The sequence below is a fragment of the Oncorhynchus mykiss genome, chromosome 7 (assembly GCF_013265735.2).
Source record: "Oncorhynchus mykiss isolate Arlee chromosome 7, USDA_OmykA_1.1, whole genome shotgun sequence".
Taxonomy (NCBI): domain Eukaryota; kingdom Metazoa; phylum Chordata; class Actinopteri; order Salmoniformes; family Salmonidae; genus Oncorhynchus; species Oncorhynchus mykiss.
Genome location: NC_048571.1, coordinates 49,651,894 through 49,666,223, shown reverse-complemented (window position 1 = coordinate 49,666,223; position 14,330 = coordinate 49,651,894). Strand labels below are relative to the sequence as shown.

The 14,330-nt window shown below is 42.0% G+C and overlaps 1 protein-coding gene across 2 annotated transcripts in view; it reads left to right on the top strand.

The window, feature by feature from the left end:
* Positions 1-6,202, top strand: part of LOC110527961 (chemokine-like protein TAFA-1) — a 276,554-nt gene extending 270,352 nt beyond the window's left edge. For both annotated transcript variants that reach the window (XR_005052595.1, XM_021609612.2), the window contains one exon: positions 4,823-6,202. Coding sequence is in view for 1 of the 2 variants with exons in the window: in XM_021609612.2 (XP_021465287.1) it covers positions 4,823-4,840 (18 nt within the window). In the remaining variant the exon portion in view is untranslated. The remainder of the gene's footprint in view (positions 1-4,822) is intronic.
* Positions 6,203-14,330: the final 8,128 nt, after the last annotated feature.

Sequence of the window (14,330 nt, the reverse complement as noted above, 5' to 3'; positions counted from 1 at the left end):
AATAAAACTGTCCTTCTTTAGACTAGTTGAGTATCTGGAGCTTCAACATTTGCGGGTTTGATTACAGGCTTGTTCTGAGAAATGAAGGCTATTCCATGCAAGAAATTGCCAAGAAACTGAAGATTTCGTACAACGCTGTGTACTGTTCTACTCCCTTCACAGAACAGTGAAAACTGTCTCTAACTAGAATAGAAAGAGGAGTGGGAGGCCCCGGTGCACAACTGAGCAAGAGGGCAAGTACATTAGAGTGTCTAGTTTGAGAAACAGACGCCTCACAAGTCCTCAACTGGCAGATTCATTAAATATTATTCTTCAAAACACCAGTCTCAACGTCAACAGTGAAGAGGTGACTTCGGGATGCTGGCCTTCTAGGCAGAGTTGCAAAGAAAAAGTCATATCTCAGACTGGCCAATAAAAATAAAATATTAAGATGGGCAAACGAACACAGACACTGGACAGAGGAACTCTGTCTAGAAGGCCAGCGGGTATTATTAAACGAAGCCTTCCTTTCTCAGAACAAGAAAAGACTGACGAGTTTCAGAAGAAAGTTCTTTGTTTCTGGCCATTTGGAGCCTGTAATCGAACCCACAAACGGTAGTGTATATTTTTTTGGTAACAGTTTACATTAACCATCCGTCCGCATTTTGCTTTCATAATAATGACATGACAGCTGATGTAAGCTTAAAGGGGTAGTCTATAGTTGCTACATACATGTTTGGACTTATAAATGAATGATATGTACCCATTGATTGTTGAAGAATATACTGCAACTTCTAAATGCCTTATGAGCTTAGTTCAATTGTCATACCCCATCAGAACCCAAAATTTGATCTTGTTTTACTCCAATGTTTTTAAACAAAGTAAGTGTAAACATGTACTGTAGCCTCAAAACACGGTTAGAACTAGAATTGTGATATCATGGATGGTCAGTCATTGCGTACATACCTCCGTCTATGAATTTGAGAGTGGTTACATTTATCCACTTTCTAATTGTTTCAACTACTGATTACTGCTTTAACTGTCTTCAACAGTAGACAACGTAGAAGACAAACTTTGGCTTTGTAGTGGGGTAATATTTGATCTGTGTATATTATACAGTGTAGAACTCACACGTGACCCGTGATAAGACTATGTCATTTGTACATTAACAAAGTGTATTAGAAAGTATATCTGACTCCATTTAGCGTTATAGTACAAAGAGATGCGTAATAGGGCCAGGGGCCTAGAAGCCTAGGAAATTAGAATATATCACACAACCTTTCGCCAATGGACAGGATACAGTATAAAAGAGAGAGAAAAACAGACCTTCATTTTATTTATAACATCTGAAGGTGTGAAACCTACCACCATTGACCAATCAAACAATACCAATACACATGGTTAGCAGATGTTATTGCGAGCGTAGCGAAATGCCCTTGCTTCTAGATCCGACAGTGCAGCAGTATCTAAGAGTATCTAAGAGGTAATATCTAACAATTCCACAACAAAACCTAATATCTAACAAATTCCACAACAACACCTAATGCATCAAACATTTCCGTAAAAAACAACAACGATAAAGCCTTGTGTTCCTGTTTTTTTATTTATTTTTCGCGCTGTTGGTGTTAGGTGCACTTGATTCAGCAGCCCTAGCACCGGGAAGGCAAAGTGTTCCCATTTTTAACCATTGCATGTGTCTGAAGGTAGAACTCCACCTACCCAGCAGTCCCAGATAGCAAATCAAGTGCACCTATAGGCCTACCACTGACCAATCAGATAGCTCGTAACACTGCGTCTGCACAGTGTCTGCACAATGTAATAGGAAGCATCGAACGCACAGCAAAGTTCATAATGTGAGATTTCAAAAGTTTTAAAACCATGAGTGGAGACTCAACAAAAACAGCAAAGAGCTGCTGTGTTTATGAGTAAGGTCATGTTTAAGTTGTTATTCAGCACTGCCAACACTTTGTTCAACAGTTTAATAGTTCATAAAATGCACGTTCTCCCAAATTCCACTCACACTGCAACCAGCACTGCAGCTGCAATGAATGAGTAAAGCAAAGTGTTTCGATAAGGTTGCGTTGTTGTTATTGGAGGCGTGTCTTTGTTAACATCGAGGAGTTTTTCAACAACATAAATTGATGCACGGGGCAGAAGTACTGCAGCTGGAAGACTGTGTCCCCTTTTCTCAGCGGAAGGAGAGTTATACACCTTAAATGTTGAAACATCATTTCAAAATTGTCTTAGAAGAACAACATTGTCAGGACAATTCAAGCTTAGCCAGTATGCAGTGATAATGTATTGGGCCTACAGCCTACTGCACAAACCTCATTGCTGCAGAACTGGTTTTAATTGGTTAATGTTGCATAGGCATCCTTTTTTTTAAGTCAAGTTGTTTTTTTTCTGAGCGTTAGATCTCGGCTTGCATTTTGACCGCTGCTTTAAAGAGAGAGAGATACATTTTGGCCCTCAGAGGGGGGGAGGGCGTACTGGTCTATAAAGCATTGCCATTTGTGTTTTGCTGCACCATTTGCCATGCAGCCCCAGGTGACAGAGAGACATAGTTTAGGGCTGAGCCTGCAGTGTCATAAAGAGATGTGTCATAAGCTGACATCAACTGCCTTCACTGTTTATGTCGTCTGTCATGTCATTCTCATAACAGTGTTATGTAGGCCTTATGATGGAAGGTTCATGTAAAGTGGTTCTGCTTGCTTCTACTCTTTTGCTCTATACCCACTGTCAGTGTCACATTAAATGGATCTTGATGTATGTTGTTGTCGTCTGGAGTTTTCTGTTCCTTGGGGGGGTTTCGTTGCTTTTCAAAGAAGTTCCTCAACAAATGGAATGGATGTGTTCAGCACTTAACGAGAAACATAAGGAAAGAGAATGTCTACATTATTTCGCTAAGGCAATTGTCCTTGGCTCTTTTTACTTATTGATGTCTATGCAAATTGCATTTTAATGTGGCCTGTAAATTAGAATGCAGAGGGCTTCGTTTCCAACAGGAAAAAAAGTTTGGGAATCCTTTTCCAATCCATCCCTACCTGCTGCTGGGGACAGAACAGAGGACAGCTGAAATGACAGCATGTGCATATAATGTAACAAACCTCTGTGGGATTCAGTCTGTCTCTCTGTGGGAGAAGCAGGCGTAATGACAACTGTGCTTGTTATATTAGAGGTCACTTTCTGCTTGAACAAACTGTGACATTTGGCCATTCATTGGTTGATAGAGATGAAACAGATGCAAATGCTGGACAGCTTCACCCTGAGGATTAGCTCTCTGACCAAAGGGGCTAGTTCTGTATAGAGATTAGAGAAGGGGGAGAGTACACGTGGTACCTGCTACTGTAAGGCTGTGTCCTGGTAAAGAGAAAATTGAGTCAAACTACATTTGAATGGGAATGATCGAGTCGTTATGCTACACTAAGTCAGACTTTCCTATATGGTGTTTATGGTTGTGAATGTTGTCTAAAACGATCAATATCACTCCAGCTTTGAAAAAAGGTGGCACTTAATCTTGAAAATGTTGAATGTCATCACAATGTTATACCATGATAGTGAACTATAAAAAACTATGCTAACATAGGACTCTCTGACAGGAGAGTTGGGTTGACAGAGGTGGTGCACACAGGGCCACTCACAAACTGCATGAACATTCTGACCTGTCAGAGAGAAAAGCTATAAGCCTCCACATCATTCTACCATCCACCCCCACAATTTCCAAATTACGACACAGACCTATTAGTATGAGCTGTGCCCAGGGCCCCGAGGGGTCCCCCAGGGCCCTGTCCCTGTCTCAATCACACACACACACACACACACACACACCTGGCTGCCACCACCAGCAGAGACCTGTGGATGGAAATGTCATTGTGAGCAGTGTGAGGGCGAGACCAGAGCCACTGGGTTTTTAAATGTTTTATTAGCTCCACGTTGTGCAGGGTGTTGTGCAGGGTGTGTCCCCTATTCTCTGTCCTCATTTCTGATTATTAAACAGGATTTATCAGAGTCAAAGTTTTAGATTGATTGCCGTGAATGTTGTTGATTTCGGTAAATGAGCATTTTTAGTAAATATAAAAAAATGATATCACATTTTTGAGGAGATGTGAACTTTTAAATGATATATTGAGACACACTGTCGACATTGGAAAACATACCGTGTGAGTAACCAAGACGAGACAAAGGGGATGCAGCAGGTAAAGATGTAGCAGTCTGGTTCATCATGAACATACTGAGCACCTCATTCAACGCTCTGAAAAGCCTTCTATAGCTGCCTGAGGGCTGCACAATGTGCCATTGAAATCCAGCCAGATTCACGACTGACACTAAATAAGAGTTGTTGAATTTAAACCACAGGGAGACAGTCAGGCTTACGTCCCTTTTAGCAGAACCAAAAGTCCCTTCACTGCGCTCAGATAGACAGGCTGAAATACTGAGAGATGATTGGCTGGTTCTGTTTGAGGAAGCACAGGCTTCTCCATGACGTTGATCATGGGTACAGAAGTGTGAAGTAATAAAGCAGAAAATGTGCCACAGTGATATTACCCAGAGCAGACAAACACAGCATGGAAACACACCAAGGTTTTTGCAACGACACTCTCTGATATCTCATGGATGAGAATATACCTCAGTTTCAATGTTGCTCACTCTCACAAAAGCTGTCTGTTTTTAGCAATAACAGCAGAGGGGAGGTGAGAGAGATGAGCCTCTCAGTTCAAAAGACCTCTTGTTTTGACATGTGGAATGGAGAAATTCCTCGGGGTGTAATCCTCACGCACTTGTATGCCTTTGTTCTGTCTAAGTGTGTGTGTGTTTCTCTTCTCCTCTTCCCTGTGTGTTTCAGATTCACCCCAGGACCTAACAAAGAGCTCCCTTGCAGGCTCCGAGCCAGGATCCCCTCCCTCCGAACGGACTAAAACTATTACATCAACTGGATTACCTGTGACTGCAAAAAAAGGATATCCTCCTAGATAAAACAGCTTCGCTCGGGTGGTGCCAAGGATTTTAGACCAGACTAATCCCTTTTTGATCAATGAGCCTCACGTCGGGACTCTCCTCCACAACAACCACGGCCAATTTCCTACATGCTCTTTTTTTCTCCCTTTCGAAACTAAAACAGCTTAGCAGGGGTTATTTAGAGGTTGTAAAAACGTTATTTGAAGACACTAACGCCTCCCCAAAGGTAAACTGTATTATCCTCACTGAGCCTCAGTGCCACTGAGCAAGGGATCCTACAGGATCAGTGGCACGTTGGAGGGACATTATGTGGGGATCGATTGAACCTTTTTCAATAATCCTTGTCATCGGCGTCCATCTTAGAAGCGACATCTCAGCATGCCAGCTTTGTTGTGACTGTGCAGAGCCTGGGCAGTGACCCTGACTGCTGTCGACTCTGCCTACGCAACGCAATACCCACAGGAACAACAACAACACAGCGCTGATCAAACAGACACTCAGAGGTCACAGGGGTCAACCCAGGGGCCCATAGTCACTGTCCATGATTGACATGTCATTCAGAACTGTTCTTTGTTGGCACATTCTATGTAATTCATTGGAGCTTTTTCTTTGTACATAATATACTTGTGTGTGTATATATACTGTAAATACAGGATAAAAAAGGCAGTTTGAGGGCTCTCTTATACAGTAAACATATCCTGCAAGGAGATCCTTCCATGGAATTCTTCAGTTCTATCCCTGATTATGAAGTACAGTGAATTCCTAGTCAAAGGTAGTGGTTGAATATCCTCTCTGTGTATAGGACTGTTTGCAGTGTTTGATTTCATTGAGGATCTCTGGAATAGACTTTGCGGGACCATAATGAGAAAGTATTGGTCTCATTCACCCTTCAGTGATGTGCTTGGAAAACAGGAATCCCTGTGGCTTCTGTAAAGATTATTAAACCACTGTACAGAACTGCCTCACAAAAGAAACAAGCATCAACAGTGACCCAAGTCCTCTTTTTTTGTTATAAATTATAGATAACAACAGTGCAACTGGGTCCAGTATCTGAGACTTATTTTATGTCCTGTGTCTGCTATTGAGAATGGTTGTGGACTTGACTTTGCTTGTTGTGCGTAGATTCCACACTGACACACTGAAAGACTTCCCAGTGGATATTTAGAAAAATACATAGAGAAAGTATTGGACACATTGAACAGACATGCAGTACCTTCACTAGATAAACATACAGTCTTATCAGAATTAAAGGGGTTTTCTATAATGAGTTTCCTGTCTCCCTTTACTAAAAGTTTACTGTTTTAATGTGGGTGCTTTTTCTTGTGGTGCGTACATTCATAATTTCCTCTAAGTGCCATCTATATTGTGAACAGATACGTATTACACCATTTGTCTGAGTCAACACTCAGTCAACAACACTTTTAACAAGTATTAAAATAACTGGCGGAAATATGCATCAAAAAAACACACACACACACACACACACACACACACACACACACACACACACACACACACACACACACACACACACACACACACACACACACACACACACACACACACTCACACACACACACACACACACACACACACACACACACACACACACACACAAACACACACAAATTATTGTGTGTGATTGTTCATTTACACAACTCCCTTGGTGCCAAAGAGAATTTAGCAAAATAACATATTCAATGAATTTATGCAATTACAATAAAGATTTCCAATATCGTGCCCAGCTATATTTGTTGATGCAGAGTTGTCTCATCTCCCTACAGACACACTTTTGTATATTAGTCATTAGGAAATTCTACTTTTTTGTGCCGTTTGGTTCCTCACTGCAGTCACAGAAGGTATCAAACTGACAGACACATCAATCTCCCAGCGGTCTTGCCAAAATCACACAGGAAGATATGCAGAGAGAGAGATGGAATGTGTGTTTTCTCTTCCTCAATGAGCCGTTCCCATTCCCCTCTTTGTTTGTTTCATATCTAATAGGATTCAGAGCTTCCTGTGGTGTCATTGTGTCTGTACAGAACAACATGACTGAGTGTGTATATTGCAGTGAGAGGTAGAGGAGCGGGAGAATCTAATGTTACTAAAGGGGAGATATGGTGCTATGACATACTGTGAAGATTATCCTTAAATGCATGAAGATGTACACATCATAGGGGTTTTCTCTCCTTGTTTATGCAGGTTCTAAAGTGAATTGTGTTTAAAGGGTGCTCTTGGATAAGTGCTAGAAGAGAAGTAGAGATATGTTTGTTCTTTGTTCTCTTTTATGCACTCCACTCCTGTGCAGAGATGATGGAGTCATGCTGTGGAGGGAGGTCTTGCTCCATTTTAGGCGGAGTAGAGCTGAACACAACCTGCATAGATAACAGACCTCAGTTCTCTCCCTCTCCACATTATTATTACAATGTCACAGGCGACACGTCAATCACGCCCCCCAGCCTCCCTCTGAGAAGCAACCATGTCTGCATCAACCTGTACCGCTATTCTACAGCCGACAGCATGGCAGCTGATGGAACACTACACTGATGGAACACTAATACTGATGGAACACTACACTGATGGAACACTAATACTGATGGAACACTAATAATGATGGAACACTACACTGATGGAACACTAATACTGATGGAACACTACACTGATGGAACACTAATACTGATGGAACACTACACTGATGGAACACTAATACTGATGGAACACTACACTGATGGAACACTACACTGATGGAACACTAATACTGATGGAACACTAATACTGATGGAACACTAATACTGATGGAACACTACACTGATGGAACACTAATACTGATGGAACACTAATACTGATGGAACACTACACTGATGGAACACTACACTGATGGAACACTAATACTGATGGAACACTAATACTGATGGAACACTACACTGATGGAACACTAATACTGATGGAACACTACACTAATTGAACACTAATACTGATGGAACACCTCACTGATGGAACACTAATAGTGATGGAACACTACACTGATGGAACACTTAAGTGATAATGCCCAAGAAGCTGGTGTTTGGAGGATATATTGGCATGGATGTTGTTAGGCCCGAGTCAAAGTCGGTTGCCAGAGACGCGACGCAGTCGTTTTGTTCTGTATCTATGTCACCTTTCCACTGATCTCTGCCAGATGTCTAAAGTCTCCCAAACATCATTAATAACCTCAAACATCTTCTTAATGACAGGTGTTCAGTGGCTGCAGCTTCTGACTTTGATGCCTAGTTATTAGCCCAGATCCATTTGTTGAGGAAAAGACTTCAGAGAAATAAAGTGGCCACAGTACACTAGATTTTGAGTTCTTTATCACAGTGCAAGCAAAGTGGAATGGGATTATCATTCTAGTGGGAGTGTCAGGAGTGAGCTGCTGTAGTGTAGATTAAAGATCTTAAGTCTCCAATAGCCAATTGCAGTCAACTTGACTTTTGAATAATTGTGAAGGTATAAATGTAATAGGCCTAACAATAGTTTATGATTGGTAGTATGTGTGTTGATGTTTTGCTGTAAAACGTAATTATCCCTTATATACTGTAGGTGAAATATACACTGTGTGTACAAAACATTAGGAAGACCTTCCTAATATTGAGTTGCACCCCCTTTTGCCCTCAGAACAGCCTCAATTCGTCAGGCATGGACTCTACCAGGTGTCAAAAGCGTTCCACAGGGATACTGGAGCATGTTGACTCCAATGCCTTCCACAGTTGTGTCAACTGGGTTTGGGACCATTGCTAATACACATGGGAAACTGTTGAGCGTGAAAAACCCAGCAGCTGTGCAGTTCTTGATGCACTCAAGACGCACTATCATACCTCATTCAAAGGAAACTTAAATATTTTGTCTTGCCCATTCACCCTCTGAATGGCACATACACACAATCCATGTCTCAAATATCTCAAGGCTTAAAAATCCTTTTGTCTCCTCCCCTTCATCTACACTGATGGAAGTGGATTTAGCAAGTGAAATCAATAAGGGATCATTGCTTTCACCTTGATTCAGCTGGTCAGTCTGTGTCATTTTACACTCACTGTATATGGTAGGAGATAACATAAACAGATTGTTTTACAGTGATATTTTTAAGTAGCCCAAACTAATTTTTCCACATGTAACACACATATTGTGTTTGTGAAGTTTTTGGCAAAATCACAACTCGACACAATACAATCGGAAACAGATTGCCACACTGTTCCAACACAATTCCTTGTGACAAGTGAATGCACACTCTAATAGACACCCAATACATCACTGTCTGCCTCCCTTGACACTGCACAATGCCCACGAACCGCCAACACACTTTACAGTCAAATGACTTTCCAGTCTATGACTGTCAGCTGCGATGATAATGATAAGCCGGGATGACAATTCTCAACCATATTTTCTCCCAAGAAAGCAAAGTCAACCCAAAAGCCACTACCCTGAGACGGGCCCAACAATGAGATCCATCATGTTCCTCATGAATGGTTATGTGCAGTACATGACAGGGCTTGTTCCACAAGGGGCGCTGGGGCCCCAGCACTCTCGGCTTCCTGGGAGATTTCAAACTTCACACTTCCCATTAAACAGAGACCATTTTTCATCACAATGTCTCCACAGAATCAGCCACACGTCAGCATAGTGACTCTCAATCGTTTCCCACTCGAGAGTGAATGACCCAGAGCTGTGTTCCAAACTGGGGCGGGAGTGTGTGTGTGTGTGTGTGTGTGTGTGTGTGTGTGTGTGTGTGTGTGTGTGTGTGTGTTTGTGTGTGTGTGTGTGTGTGTGTGTGTGTGTGTGTGTGTGTGTGTGTGTGTGTGTGTGTGTGTGTGTGTGTGTGTGTGTGTGTGTGTGTGTGTTTGTGTGTGTGAGAGCGAGAGAGAGAGAGAGAGAGCTAATATCGCGCATTGAGCCTGAGAGACTTACATGTACACGTGTACATTTTTCACAAGTTGCAGTGTATTTCAACATACATGTTTCCAGCTGGTTCCGTCGTAGTGATTTACTTTTCCGAATAGGACATAGGCCTCCACACAGTGACCTTAATAATCACAGTGTACCACAACTTGTGACTGACTCAGAGTGGCTCAACCTGCAATCAAACCAAGAGAAAAGCACTGGATGTACTGGACAGCTCAACCGTCTAGTATGTGACGATCACATAATCTTCCACATGTTTTCCACCCTTTTCAAAGAAGTAGTTCTACAATGTTGTCCAGTGTTGTACATTTCACTGGTGTGTTTCTGAATCAACCCTATAGTTGTTGTTCCTAGACCCATTGAGATTTCCCACATTGCTTTCATTTATATTCCTCAGAGAATTCATCCATTCCATTTGCTCCTCGGTTACAACCCAATGTCATATATTTCCAATTGGCCTAATGAAGCATAGGCACTTAATTAACTTCTCAGAGTTCTTCCGTCACAACAACGACTGTGTGCACTTACATTTGTATTGATCTGAGTGACTTACACGGCAGACAAGCTCTCAATGAATTATCTAGATAAATGATCAGTAACAATATTCAGGATTTTGTTTCATATTTAACAAATGGTTTCTATTGGAAGCACTCGTGATCAAATGACTCCCAATTCCATTTGAGGCTGATTTTAAGCTTTTTTGTTTCATAAAACTTCTTAGGATTCAACTTTCTGTTCATTCATTATTCAAGGTGTTTCATCTGAAAGACTGTCTGTGCTCAGATAGTTGTCAGGAACTCAATGTCATGTCTTTTTTAAGGCAAATGTGACACAAAGTACACAAAATGCTATTTCATCCCAAAAGAAAGACTCGCTCGGCTTTGAAACAGTGAGTGCAATTTCCATAGTAAAGACCATGCATAAATGTTATGGCCTTCAGGGAGTACATTGTAGGTATTTACTCTTCTATGTTTACACTTGTCATCAAATGTAAGTCACAAAAGAGTGAGTTGATTCCTATAATATTAGGTTACAGAATACACTAACCCCCCTGCAGCATCCCCAAGCTACCTGGCAAATTCAAGCTTATTAGTCACGTGCAGAGTGTTGCAGATGTTATTGCAGGTGAGCGAAATACTTATGTTTCTAGCTCCAACAATGCAGTAATATCTAGCGATACACACATATCCCCCCCCCCCCCCCCCAATTATTATTATTGATTTTTTTTACAAATAATAAGAAATTAAGACATCAGAACGAGCGATATCAGAACGAGCATTGTCAGAGTCTGGAATATAAATACATATACATATATATATATATATATATACGTATAAGTATATGTGAATTGTGTGTATAGACAGTATGGACAGTATCTGAATAGAAAAGGTGTGTACAGAAGTAGTTATATAGGATGAGCCATGACTAGAATACAGTTTCTACATATAAAGTAGTAAAACACTATGTAAACATTATTAATGTGACCAGTGTTCAATGACTATGTACATGAGGCAGCAGTCTTTAAGGTGCAGGGTAGAGTCACGGGTTGTAGCTGTTTATCAGTCTCCAGGTCCCAGCTTTGATGCACCTGTACTGTCTCTGCCTTCTAGATGGTAGCGTGGTGAACAGGCCATGGCTAGCGTGGATGAGGTCCTTGATTATCTTATTGGTCTTCCTGTGACACCGGGTGCTCTAGATGTCATGGAGGACAGGCAATATTCCTCCACTGATGTGTTGGGATGACCGCACCACCCTCTGAAGAGCCCTGCGGCTGCGAGTGGTGCAGTTGGTGATACAGCCCGACAGAATGCTCTCAATGGTGTAACTGTAGAAGTTTGTCAGGGTCTTGGGGTCCAAGACAAATTTCTTCAGCCTCATTATGACCCTTTCCACTGCGACCCGTCGATGTGAATGGGGGTGTGCACTCTCTGCTGTCTCCTGTATCCGCGATTAGTTCCTTCATTTTGTTGACATTGAGGAAGAGGTTATTTTCATAACACAACTCCGCCAGGTTTCTCATCTCCTCCCTGTAGGCTGCCTCGTCGTTGGAAATCAGGCCTACCATAATAACACATATTTGTCCTATTTCACAATTTGTGTGAATTGGACATTTGTTTTTTGCATATTCCAACTCCCCCTGAGACACCCTCGGAAAGTGGGGTTACGGCCAGGATCAGCCATTATCAACAGTGACCCTGGAGCAATAAGGGTTAAGTGCCTTGCTCAAGATTGCGTTGGAGACATGCGTGGCCACGCAGTCATGGTGAACAGAGAATACAGGAGGGGGATGAGCATGCACCCCTGTGGGGCCCCCGTGTTGAGGATCAGCGTGGTGAAGGTGTTGTTGCCTACCTTCACCACCTGGGGTTGGCCCTTCAAGAAGTCTAGAACCCAGTTGCACAGGGAGGGGTTCAGACCCAGGGCCCTGAGCTTAGTGATGAGCCTAGAGGGCACTGTGGTGTTGAAGGCTGAGCGGTAGTCAATGAACAGCATTCTCACATAGGTATTCCTCCTGTCCAGGTGGGATAGGGCAGAGTTTAATGCAGTGGCGGTTGCGTCGCCCGTGGATCTGTGAGGGGTATGCAAATTGTAATGGGTCTAGTGTGTCGGGTAAGGTGGAGATGATATGATCCTTAACTAGACTCTCAAAGCCCTTCATGATGACCTAAGTGAGTGCTACGAGGTGATAGTCATTTACTTCAGTTAAAGCAAATGGGGACAACAGACTGGGATAGGGAGAGATTGAATATGTCCGTAAACACCAGCCAGCTGGCCCATAAACACTCCAGCCAGCTGTTCTGCACATGCTCTCAGGACGCGTGTCAATAAAAGAGTTGTGGCAGTACAGTAAATGTTCTTGCAGCATAGCTCATTCCAGATTGCTATGTTGCAGTAATGGTCAGAGTAGCGCTCAGCAGTGTGATTTGTTTGGATTAATGGTAATGGTGAGGCTAATTTTGCGGGAGGATAAAACAATTATGCCCAATTCCAATTCTATCCTCAGCCAATAGGCTGTTTGGATCTGGGCAGTGTGCAAATGAGCACCACAAGGGCATGCTGGGAGAGGTAAAGGACAGAGTTTTGAGGCAGGGTGGGAGTGGAGCCCCGTTTGATGGACAGCCATCATTTCGGATTCAGAATCAATTTGTCCAAGTAGGTGAAATCTAAGTACTATTAACACTTTTCAGAATGTACATCCATCCAGGCATGTTTCGTTAAAGGAACTATGGAGTTCTTATCATTTTGCTATGAATCCCCAAAATGCGCTGTCTAGTACAAGCCAGCCTTGCAAATTACGCTAACCTAACGATAGAAATTCCGAAGGAAAAAACAGCAGGCTCTGTATAGCAGGTAGAAAATAGCCTCTGTGGCAGAACCAATGTAATGTCAACATGGGTAGGGTGCAAAAAATCAATTTAGATGTATCCCCATGACAGTTCCCGGGTATGACTGTGCAGAGTATTTCTTTTTTGTATTACCTTCCTCACCTTGTTTTTCCCAAGCTATCATCCCAAATAGAATGGTGTCTGTGTCTCAAGGCGATGCCCATTGATTTACATTGGATGTGAGATGCTGTTGCGTGAGCCATCAAAGCAATGGATTCTATTTGTCAGGCCACATCGAGGAACACTGCACTGTACTGACAGACAATAAAACAGACACGGTGGCTGTATAAACACCGGTTTTATTATGCTTACTGAGGCACAATGTGGTTTGCTCATAAAGGTTATTTTTGTTACATTCATAAAGACATTCTCTGCTATATTATCCAATCAGACATTTTGAGGAAAGGTCCCGAATCCAAAGTTACACTGCAGGCGCAATGCAACGGGCAAGCAGGTAAGTACAGCTGGGGGATATATACTATATGATTGAATTGTATCTCTGTGTGTTACCTTAGGTTTAGAAAGAGTCTTATAGTTGCAATGTATTACACATGCAAGCTCCCTGCCAACAACTCCAGAAAGAGTATCCTTTTAGCTGGCCTGTTTTAATACTCACCCTCATCAAATAAAATCGAATCAAATTGTTTTTGTCACATGCGGTGACTGTAGACTTTACTGTGAATACCTTACTTACGAGCCCTTTCCCAACAATGCAGAGATAGAAAGTAACAACAATTTGCTAAAAAATTAAAATGGAAATATTAAGACAATAAAATAACAATAACGAGGCTATATACAAAAAGTACCACTACTGAGTCAAAGTGCAGGGGTACGAGGTAGTTGAGGAAATTGAGGAATTGCATTCTGAAAGTATTCAGACCCCTCCACATTTTGTTACGTTACAGCCTTACTCTAAAATGGATTTCATTGTTCCCCCCCCCCCCCCCCCCCCCCCCTGAATCAATCTACACACAATAGCCCATAATAACAAAGCAAAAACAGTTTTTTGAAAAAAAGTTTTAATCCATTTTAGAATAAGGCTGTAAGGTAACAAAATGTGAAAAAAGTCAAGGG